The 11,490-nt window shown below is 50.7% G+C and overlaps 1 protein-coding gene across 7 annotated transcripts in view; it reads left to right on the forward strand.

Moving 5' to 3' along the window:
* The window catches only part of CSMD2 (CUB and Sushi multiple domains 2), a 624,779-nt gene that overhangs the window by 399,963 nt on the left and 213,326 nt on the right, over positions 1-11,490 (forward strand). For all 7 annotated transcript variants that reach the window (XM_051832052.3, XM_051832047.3, XM_051832045.3 and 4 more), the window contains 2 exons: positions 10,157-10,295; positions 11,280-11,467. In XM_051832052.3, the coding sequence (XP_051688012.3) occupies positions 10,157-10,295; positions 11,280-11,467 (327 nt within the window). The remainder of the gene's footprint in view (positions 1-10,156; positions 10,296-11,279; positions 11,468-11,490) is intronic.

Here is an 11,490-nt window from a genome sequence, read left to right on the forward strand (position 1 = left end):
GATGGAGGAGGGCAGGGGGAGAGAACACACCACCCAGAACACGCTGCGTGGAGCAGACTGTCCACACAAGCTCTCGTGTAACTGCAGGCCTGGCGCATCGCTTTCCCTCTGAACCTGTTTCTTTTCTGCTGAGGAAAAGCAGGGACAAATATGAACCATGTTGGTAAAGAGCCGTCCCTGGCATCAAGTTAAACTCACGTGAGGGCGCTTCCAAGAGTTCATGGGACATGGAATGAAGAGATGAGTTTATCTGTGCAAAATGTTTTTGAAAGCGTGCATAGTTTTTTTCATTCCATGCATTTTTTTTTCTTCACCAACTTTTGGGAAATTCTATGAATCTTGGGTGTGTTCTCTTGGACGTGTAGGTTCTGTGAGGTTAGGTGAGCTTTGCGGCCTTGCATTCCACTCGTGGCATGTTGTTTGGGACATGGCAGATGCTGCTTGATGAATAACTGAATGAATGAATGAATGATGCGTGGGTAAAAGCCCTCCAGAGCCCCTACTCTGCTGTCTGCCCTCTGCAACCTACCAGCGGCATCACCCAGGCAGGCAGCTTGGACCCTCTGTGTCCCCTTTGCCCCATCTGTAGTGACCTCCTCACGGCGCAGCTCCTGGAGCAGTGCCCAGCACAGAGGTGCCACCCAGGAACCCAGTAACCATTGGCTGTTAGCCCTGTTCAAACATGGTGGCCACCATTTTGTCATCAGGACTGGCTCCACTTTGTGGGACGAGAGGTTTCCATCCTTCGAGGCCCCTGCCCCATCCCGGACTTGAATGGATGTTTCTTTCTGACATCCAAGGTCCCCACAGTGTGGTCCCCACAGGCCCATCTGCTGCTCCGCCCCAGGGCAGCCAGTACTTGTAGAAGGGACTCACGCTTTGCAGTGGGAGAAACAACGTGAAACTCCCAGCCCTTCCCTGCCGGGTTAGGTAGCTCCCTCAGCCTTGGTTCCCCTCACCAGCACCGTGGAGCTGATCCTGCTCACTTAGTGCAGCTGTTTGTGGGTGCAACATATGACAGTGACCATGGGCCGCACCCACACACAGCCCAGCATGGAGGATGGGCAGGCAGTAGGCATTTGCCCTCCCTTCTAATCCTCTCCAGCACTCTTCAGTCTCCTGTGAGTTCTTTGGTCTTCTTGTGTTGGTCCTGCTTGCCTGAACATCGCCCTGCTGTGTCTTGCTCACCTGATCTCCCCTTCTCCTCATTCCCATTACTCGCCATGGTCCATTGGGCCACTCTCTCAGACACTATCTGCCACTATTCTATTTTTCTTTACCAGTTTCCATGAGACTTGGTCCTATCTCCCCACCAAGATCATAGGCTGTCCCAGGCCAGAAATACAGAACCCCAGGGTCCCTGAACTCACAGGGACCCTGTCCCCAGTGAGGTGACCCTGCTGGAGAAGCTTCGGAAGTTGGTAACTGTGGAATCCTTCTCTGCTGTTTATTCCCCACACTCTGAATCAGGAACTCTGAGAGCCCAGTTCTGCAGGTGCAAGGAGACCCTGGAGACCAAGGGTGGACCGTGAGAGAACTCCACCCTGGTACTGGGTCTTCATACAACTCACTATTGCACAGGCAGAGGCCCTGTGTTGAAATTCAAACCGTCTGTCTTATTGTGTCTATGGATGGGGGAAATGGTGAAGGTTTGGGGACAGTGGGCATCAGAACAAAGCTGCGGCCTGTTGGATGCCCTGAACTTGGTTTCCTCAGAGGGATGGGTCTTTGGTGCCAGCCTGGTTTTCAGGGATCTGGGGAGCAGCCTATCAGAGAAGCAGAGGGAGAGCCAGACACCACCAAGGGCAGCTGAACCCCAGTATTAAAACTTCAGGGGATGGAGCCGCAGCTTAATAGGCTAATCCTCCACCTAGCGGCGCCAGCGCATGGGGTTCTAGTCCCGGTAGGGGCGCCGGATTCTGTCCCAGTTGCTCCTCTTCCAGGCCAGCTCTCTGCTGTGGCCAGGGAGTGCAGTGGAGGATGGCCCAAGTGCTTGGGCCCTGCACCCCATGGGAGACCAGGAGAAGCACCTGGCCCTGCCTTCGGATCAGCGCGGTGCGCCGGCCGCAGCGCGCCAGCCGTGGCAGCCATTGGAGGGTGAACCAACGGCAAAGGAAGACCTTTCTCTCTGTCTCTCTCTCCCTGTCCACTCTGCCTGTCAAAAAAAAAAAAAAAAAAAAAAAACACTTCAGGGCAGGTGGGCTGGAGAAACCCCAGGCAGCTGCCCCTCCTTGGCCTCTTCCTCCTCTGCCCAAGCCTCAGGAGAACCCTGCTTGGCAATCAGCAACTTCGTCTTTTCAGTGTTTTCCAGTTTTGTTTTTGATTAAGTATCCCCACCTTGTGGACAATTAGATGCAGATGCTAATGGTCTTCTGGAAAATCTTTTAATATATGCTAAGAGCCACTTAGTATTTGAGAGGCTGTAATAGGACAAGGGAGAAAATGGCTTCTCCTAAATTTAGAAGGAAGGATGAGCACCTGCCAGAGCTAGAGCGGGGTCAGCAAACTTCCCCTTAAAGGGCCAGACAGGACGCGTTTTGGGCTTGGCGGATCCTACGGCCTCTGCTCAACTCTGCCGATGCCAAGACAGCCGTAGATGAGGTTGGGCCAGCTTTGGCCTGCAGACTATAAGTTCACTGACCTCTGACCTGCAGTGCCAAGGACATGGGGCACCCATAGGTTTAAAATCAGAAATTTCCTAGGCAAGCCTTCCAGGGAAGGTAGCTGCATGGGAGTGCCTGGCTGTCTCTCGCCCATGCTCACTTGACTCTTCGAAGGACCAGATAATCATACTCACTCAACCCCTGCCCCCAGGCTAAGGGCTTTTCAAGAGCCACCTCGTCTTAAACTTCAACAGCTCTGGGAAACTGGTGAAGTTACCATCCACTGGGGTCTAGAGAGGTGAAGCCACTTGCCCAGGATCCTCCCTGTATGGATGGGATGGAGCCAGGATTCACACCCAGGCTCTTGCCTGCCCTGTCACTGCGTTCTGCATGGATTCCATTGCTAGGGAGAATATGGTATCCGACATGTTTATAAAAGCATCCAGGAGTGGCGTGAGAAGCAGCTTTTCCTCCTGGTAGAAAACTGAAACACAAGGAAACATACTGCCTTTGCGAAACTCAAAGAAGACAAGATGGCCCATGGAAGCCTCAGCGATCAACAGCATAAAACAAGATGACAGTGGTCAGACAAATGTAACAGTAATTAAGCCCCCTATTGAGAGGCAAAGACTCTCAGACTATATTGAAAAAAAAAAAAATCTGCTTACAAGAAATACACGGGAAAAAAAGGAGATAATTTATCGACGGTGAATGTGTATTCAGCTCCGTGGCTTTTGACCAGATGAGGTCTGAGTGCAAATTCACTCTATATTCGTTCTGCTTCAGAGTGCTGCAGGATGGCGGGTGGTGAGGGGCACGGGTGGGTAGCGGGGAAGTGGGCTGAAGACAGTAGAAGCCACACGTGCAGCCGCAGGGCTGAGGCACTCCAGGGTGAGAGCAACGGGCCGTCCCTGCTTCAGGTCACTCTCAACAGACAACCCAAGCCCTCGGAAGGCAGGTCACGTCCATTGCAGAAGCAGCAGTCAGGGAAGGTGTCCCTGAGCCCACCTGCAGTGGTTAGAACCACAGGACCTGGAGTCAGACCACCCAGGCTTCAGTCCTAACTCTGCTGTGTCCTGGACCAGGGACCTCACCTCTTTGCACATCAGTCGTCTTTGCTCAACTATGCAATGAGGCTTAGAGCTGTCCCCACCTTATAGGCTGTTGTGAGGAGGAATAGGTAAAGGCTCCACGGGTAGTGCTTCTGGCTTTATTCTCTCCCTTGTCCTGATTCCTCCTTGCCATGCACAGCCTTAGCATCAGGGATCAGGAGTGGTGGTGGCTCATCTCGGTCAGGGACCACCAGCCCTGCATGGGAGTCCCGGTGCCGTAGTCAGCCTGGGCTGCCATTACAAAATGCCACAGGCTGGCCAGCTTCAACACTGCAGGCTATTTTCTTGCAGCTCATGAGGCTGCAAGGCCAAGATCAAGGTGCCAGCAGGGTTGGTTTCTCTGGAGGCCTCTCCCCTGCACCTGCAGATGGCCACTGTGTGTGTGTGTGTGTGTGTGTGTGTTCTCAGCTGGGCTTTTCCTCTGGGCGTGTGCACCCTGACCGTCTCTTCTAACAAGGGCACCACTGTGGGATCAGGCTTCCACCCTTATTCACCTCTTCAAAGTTTCCATCTCCAAATGCAGTCACATGGAGGGTTAGCACCAGCCTATCAAGTGGGGGAGGGCACAATTCAGTCCCTAACACCCAATCTTCTTACCTTCCCACTGGTGTTTCATTCCTTCCACAGATGTGGAGTGAGCACCTGCTGTGTGTCAGGCACGGGTTAGGCACAAGACCCCCTCCGTCTCCTGCTAAAGCTCCTCTCCCTGCTCAAGGCAGGACCCTTTTCTGTCTTTTCCTCGTGTGTGTGCACTTCTTGTGCGCCTTTTTGTGCCCTACCACTTTTTGAGTAGAGAATTTCAGACCGGTACCGACACAGAGAGAAAAGCATGCTGAGCCCCTCTGTATCCATCCCTCAGCGTTGTTTTGTTGAAACCCCACTCCTGCCCTGCTTTTCTGGGATCATTTGGAAGCAAATTTCAGGTATAACATTTCATCCATAACATTTGAGCATGTATCTCTAACTGATAAAAAGAACTCTCTAAGGCATAACCACAACACTGATGTCTTACAAATGAAAAATAGTTCCTGCAATCAAATTTCCATGATTGACTAAGATGTTCTTTCATTATTTTTTAAAAATCAGACTTCTAAATAGGTTCATACATTCTAATAGGCTGATATGTCTCAAGTCTTTGTAAATCTGTAGCTGTCAACTCCCGCATCTTGCTGTGTTTTTTTGTTGTTGTTGTTAAAGAAGTGAGGACATTTATTCTGCAAAGTCTCCTGCCTGCTGAACATAGCTGGTTGCTTCCCTGGGAGGCTGTTTCACATGATCTCTTCTCTCTTATATTCCCTTTAATTGGCAGTAAGATCTATAAACGTAATCAGATTTGGGTTCCATTTTTTGGCCAGAATATTTTATAGGCAGGGCCCTTTGTCTCTGTCAGAGGCACATGATGTCTGGCTGTCTCTCTTGGGGATGGTAGGAGCCACTGATGATTACAGCCTAGAAACTGCAAAGTGGTAAGATTCCATCATCTCTTCTCCTTTTATACACTGGAATACTTAAAGAAACCTTGTCCTCATCAACTGTTTGGTCATTCTGAAATAGAGTACATAAATACTTTAAAATACCTAGTTATTTTGCTTGGTTTGCCAGTTTTGTATTAGCAGGATGACATCTGAACATCTTCCAAAGTTGAACTTTTTTTTTAAGATTTATTTTATTTATTTGAAAGAGTTACAGAGAGAGGGAGAGACAGAGAGGGAGGTCTTCCATCCGCTGGTTTACTCCCCAAATGGCTGCAATGGCCAGAGCTGAGCTGATCTGAAGCCAGGAGCCAGGAGCTTCTTCCACGTCTCCCACGCGGGTGCAGGGGCCCAAGGACTTTGGCCATCCTCTGCTGCTCTCTCAGTTGCATTAGCAAGGAGCTAGATCAGAAGTGGAACAGCCGGGACTCGAACCAGTACCCATCTGGGATGTCTGCATTGCAGGCCAGGGCATTAACCTGCTGTACCACAGTACAGGCCCCCAAAGTTGAACGTTTTCAAATGCCATTTCAGTCCAGTGGATTGGAGCAGATTTCATGTGTTTGAGTCCCTTGACATTGCCATTTTGATAACTAGACTGTCCCGTTGAATAGTGTGAGCCTTATTGAAGGCGGTGGGGCCTGTCCCTTTTCTATCCCTGACCTAGAACCAGTTTCTTCAATCCCTTTAGTGATTTAGTGACCCAGTGACTCCTTCCTTGGAAACTGATGTTTAGAAACTGAATGCTTGGGGGTGATTATTACGATCGAGTTAATCCTCCTTTCTAAGCCTTTTCAAGGAGCACAGCTAAGAAATACATTTTTTTGGCCAGCGCCGCAGCTCAATAGGCTAATCCTCCACCTGCGGCGCTGGCACACCAGGTTCTAGTCCCGGTTGGGGTGCTGGATTCTGTCCTGGTTGCTCCTCTTCCAGTCCAGCTCTCTGCTGTGGCCCAGGAAGGCAGTGGAGGATGGCCCAAGGGCTTGGGCCCTGCACCCGCATGGGAGACCAGGAGAAGCACCTGGCTCCTGGCTTCAGATCAGCATGGTGCACTGGCAGCAGTGGCCATTGGGGGTGAACCAATGGAAAAAAAAAAAAAGAGATACGTTTTTTAAGGAAATGCAGCATTGCAAGTGTTAGAAGACTTTTATCTTCCTGACATAGTTTCCTCACCACCTTGTCTATATCTCCTTTTGCTCTTGCTAAAAGTCCTAGCTCCCCACATGCCACCATAACTCCCCATTTTGTAAGAAAAGAAAGGTTCAGAAAGTCCATGGGAATGCGTATTATGAAAAACCTGTGCACAGATTTTTTTTCTCACCAAAATAGACTAAACGTTTAATTTCAGTTTCCCACGAGCCGCTGAAGTACTCTAGTACATAGCCAAGAATGCACGAATTCTAACACCAGTGCCTTCAACAGCAGTGTGATTGCTGGAAGTCATTTGTGGTTTTTCTTTCCAGTTCTTTTTGTCCTTATCTCCTACAAGAGGTGGTCAGTCGGATGACTGCGTTTTAAAATCTCTTTAACTAGTTGCTTCATGTGTGATTTTATCATCACCCATAGAGCATGGTATTCATTTATTTCATTCTGCTTTTGAGTTTTTAGAAATTATTTACCCAAAATTCATCTTTCTTTCAATTATGTAAAATGTGATGCTGAATATTAAAGTTAAATCTATATGACAGGGTATAGTCTGAGCAAGTATAGCTTTTCTCCCTCCCCTCTCTACCCTGTCCCTCCCCGGTCTCCATGAGTAATTCTGTTTTTCTGTGTCTGGTTTCCCCTTACATTGGTTGTTAATATGAGTGAATGCAGTGGCTGTTGGTGTCTGTCACCTCAGCTTCTGAGATAAATAGGATCACACCGTAACCACTGTTCTCTGCCTCGCCTTTGCTCACGGAGCAGTGTTTTCTGGGACCGCCCCATGATATTCTATAGCATGTTCCTCTTACTGCGTTACAGCTGCGTAAATAGTCTCTTGTTGGTTCCCCGAGTTTGTTCAGTCAGAGCCCTATTGCTGAACGTTTGGCCTCTTTCCATTCTTTTGCCATTATAAGTAATGATGCCTCATAGAGCCTGTACATATCTCTATTTTTTCTCATTTTTGCCTGTGTATCTCTGGAATGGAGTTCTGGAAATAGAATTTCTGGGCCAGAGAGCAAACACATACGAATTTTGCTGGACATTATCAAATCCCTCTCCACGGGGGGCTGTGCTGTTCTGCATCTCCACCAGCAAGGTGCTAAAGCTCCTGGTTCCTCACGACTTCACGTGTCGTCAGACTTCACATTTGCCGACCTGATGGGCGAGAAATGCCGTCTCATGGTTGTTTTAAATGTATTTTTCTTAGTAAGCGTGAGGTTGGGCATCCTTAAAGCATCTAACAGGTATTGCCCTTGGAGCCTGCCCTCCGAGTCCTGCCCGCTGATTACCCCTCTGGAATGTGTGGGTGAGTGGGAGAGACAGTGGACAGAGTGGTGAGTGGAGGGGTCATTTGGGCATCACCTGAGCACAGGGAGAAATCAGTGAAATGGGGGAGCAGAGAAAGCCAGCAGAAAGGTGCCCACCTCTTCAAGAATGAGGTTGAATTTCCCTTCCTGGAGCTTTCAGGCGGGGTTTCGTTGACGTCATGCACCAAGCAGAGATAAGGCTGGGCGGGCAATAGTGGCTGTGTGGTCTGTAACGTATCACAGTCCAACAACCAGAGACTGGGCCTCAGCTGAACTGGAGCTAAGAAAGAGTCCCCACTCACTGCTGAGACTCGGTACCCATGCAGGAACCCTAGGACGAAGCCAGAGGCACACACGTCCATCCAAGAAGCAGAGAGCAGGGTTAGTGGTTGCAGTGAGCTGGACTGGACGGATGGAGTGTGAAAGTGGAGGCTTCCCAGGATGTGAGAATATGCACGTGCAATTGACTTCCTGGGTGTTTGACACAGGCACTGTGTAATTACTTCATTTCTCTAAGCCTCCACTCACTGAGAATGAGGTAAGAATTCCTGACTGTAAAGTGAGCATAATAGTAGTATATGCCTTATCCTGTTGCTACTGTTCCGAGAATAGTCCACGCCCAGCCCTGATAGGTTGTGCGCACTCAGTACCCTGAGCTCACTACTGTCCAGCACGGTCGTAGCTCTGTTGTATGCTGCAGGAGGTCTGCAGGCAGAGGTCTTGAGGTTCGATCTCAGCTCTAACTTTGTTGGCTCTTGCCTTGGATCTAGTTCCTCAACCTACCCAGCCTTTGGTTTCTCCTCTATAAAATGGGGATAATATTTCATAAAGTGTGCCTTTAGAGGCAATAATGCATCTAATGTTCTCTTCTTTGATAAACTTCCTCGTGTAATTTTCTATTAGGAATGCTTGTGTCTAAGATAATTCCAGAAGGTTAGGAAGTGAAAAGAAGAAGGGTGGGATATATTTGGCTGTAGCATATGAAACTGATTCGCTGGAGAAGTCTCCAGAACTCTGCAGAGAGAGAAGTGCTATGCAGTTCTCTGTCCCTAGTCCTGATCAGGGCGTTTGGGGCATCCAGTAACTCTGTGGTGGGGATCTGAAGGAAGCAGAAGGATTTCCAGGCAGCTGCTTAGCTTAGGATTTGTGGATTTGTGCTGTCTTGTCCAGAGCTGCATCCGGCTCCGTGACTTGCTAATCCAGAGCCAATTACTTAACCTCCACCGCCTCGTGTTCTTAGGGGATGCTAACAACATCTCTCTTGCATGAACATGGTTACGTCCCGGGAAGCTGAGTGCCTGAGCCGGACGAGCGCTCAGACAGTGACGTTGGTGCTGACTGTGGCAGCAGCATTGCAGGGGTGAGGCCGGTGGGCATCAAGAGTCTTGGGGAGGTAGGTGTGTAGGGTGGGCTGGGGTAAACCATATTAACAAACAGCCCCAGAAGCTCAGTGGCTTAGAAGTGGGGTTTAAATCCCATGCAGACCACTCAGGATGTGTGCTTGTCATCTTGTCGTGGGTCATTAGGATCAGAGTTGGGGTGTCTGCTCCATCGACACACTTGGCTTCCCCAATCCCAGAGGCAAGAATAGGAAATTCTGCCCATCACACACTGGCTCTTCGGCTCACACATGGACATGACACACATGACTTCAGCTCTCATTTTCTTGATCAGAGCAGCCCTGTGACATATACACCTTCAAGGAGGTGGGCAGTGATGTTTGCTGCAGACCCTGAACGAGGAGTGCTGGGGCAGCTGTCACAGCCACCACAGGGGCCAGGGGCTGTTTGCAGGAAGAAGCAGGAGGAGATGCAGGTGAGAATGAGGAGCTGAGAGAAGAGAGGAGTGGGCAGAGGGTGGCCTGGGCACTTCAATGAGGCTCTGCAAGGTTGGTGACAGCAGGAGACATGCCTCCACCACCCTGGGGCTCGGGGGGTTCGCTGGCCATGGCTGCCAGCCGTCCACCCTTCCCTTCAGTCATCCGTGTGTCCAACAACAAGCATTGAGAAACAGGCGCATGCCTAGCGCCATGCTAAAGGCAGGCGGGAGGGGGTGGTGCTGTGTAAGACACGTTAGGGAGCTGCCAGTGGAGCAGGGAGCGGCGAGCTCTGTGCTGAGAGCCCTGGAGTCGTGACCACTGGGTCTCCAGAGCTGGATGCGAGGAGGTGGGCTGGGCCTAGGCCTCTGCCTCAGGCCTGACAATTGAGTGAGGAACAAAGGATGGAGCCAGTGTGACCCACATACTAGCTGTGCACCAGCCCTTCTCCGACGACAGAAGGACCTTGTTCAAAGGATTCTTTTCATTCCTCCCCCTCTGGCCTTTAATAAAAATTTCCAAGGATGTAGCTGGCTGTGTCCCCTAAAGGCCCTAGTAGACGAAACACACAGTTTGCGTTTTATGCCATTTTCCGTGAGAACAGAAGAAATACATTTCGTAGAGAGGCTCTGCTGTTTGTTCATTTGGCCCTGCCCCCACCCCACTGAGAAAACAACTTCTCTCTTTTCTGTCTCCCCAGCTCCCTGTGGTGGCCATCTGACTGCGCCCAGCGGGACCATCCTGTCTCCGGGCTGGCCTGGCTTCTACAAGGATGCCTTGAGCTGTGCCTGGGTGATCGAAGCCCAGCCAGGCTACCCCATCAAAATCACCTTCGACAGGTGCCTGTAGCCACAGCCTTGGGGGAGAGGGAGGAGGGGGCTATGCCTGTGGAGCCATGTTGGAAGGAATGCAGGGTGGGTAGGGGGCCAGCCCCGAGGTGGAAATGTCACAAGAGCAGAGGATTCTGGAGCAGACTGCCCCGGGTAGGGGGCAGGCCGGACCTTACCCACTTGGCCTCTGTGCTTGGCTTGTACTGGGTGGGGACCATGCCTGGGGTAGGCTGGGGTGTCACTTGGGATGTCAGGGTCCTTCTCTCCCAGTCCAACAGAAGAGCAGGCAGACAGACACCATCAGGTGTCGAAGCATTCAAGGGTTCATGAGCCAGAAATTGATGTCCCATGTGGAAAGGTGGCCGCGCTGACCTCTGACCCAAATTCTGCTCATAGGCGCCACTTGTAGCTTCCGCCTTGCTGGTGCCCCTTGAGAGGGGAAAGCAGCCCCCAAGATGTGCACACATACTTTTTCCCAGCAAAGCGTTCGTGGCCTGGAGTAGCTTGCACACTTATTTGCAAGAGTGCAGATGGTCAATATTGGGGGTTTTATGGATGATTTACCCTCTTGCAAGTTGCATCATCTTCCTTGCTTCTGTTTTTTTAACACCCCTTGAGCATTTGTAAAAACCATTCTTACCTCTCAGGCAGTAAACCAGATCTGGCCTCAGGCTTTAGTTTGTTGACCTCTGGGCACAAACATTCTCACTTCCATGTGGTGAGTCTTGGTGCCTCCAGGAGTTAAGGTGGGGCACAGTCAGTCCAGGCCTGGGAGAGGGTAGGGAGTTCTCTGTCCAACCCTGGAAAGAAGAGGGGTCAGAGCCAGTGGAGAAGGTCCTTCCACATGGCTAATGAACGCGTGTAAATCGGGTTCAGAGATCCCAGCCTGCCCAGACGTGGTCGTGGAGCCCTGGGTCCCGCAGCACCTTTGGTAATTTGTAAATTAGTAAACTATGGGTGTCTTGAGACATCTTCCTTTCCACCATTTGGCAGATTCAAAACGGAAGTCAACTACGATACCCTGGAAGTGCGGGATGGACGGACGTACTCGGCGCCTTTGATCGGGGTTTACCACGGAACCCAGGTCCCCCAGTTCCTTATCAGCACCAGCAACTTCCTCTACCTCCTCTTCTCTACTGACAAGAGTCACTCAGACATCGGCTTCCAGCTCCGCTACGAGAGTGAGTCTCAGGGGGCGGGCAGC

The sequence above is a fragment of the Oryctolagus cuniculus genome, chromosome 7 (genome assembly GCF_051225735.1).
Source record: "Oryctolagus cuniculus isolate XC-2025 breed Fujian yellow rabbit chromosome 7, ASM5122573v1, whole genome shotgun sequence".
NCBI lineage: Eukaryota > Metazoa > Chordata > Mammalia > Lagomorpha > Leporidae > Oryctolagus > Oryctolagus cuniculus.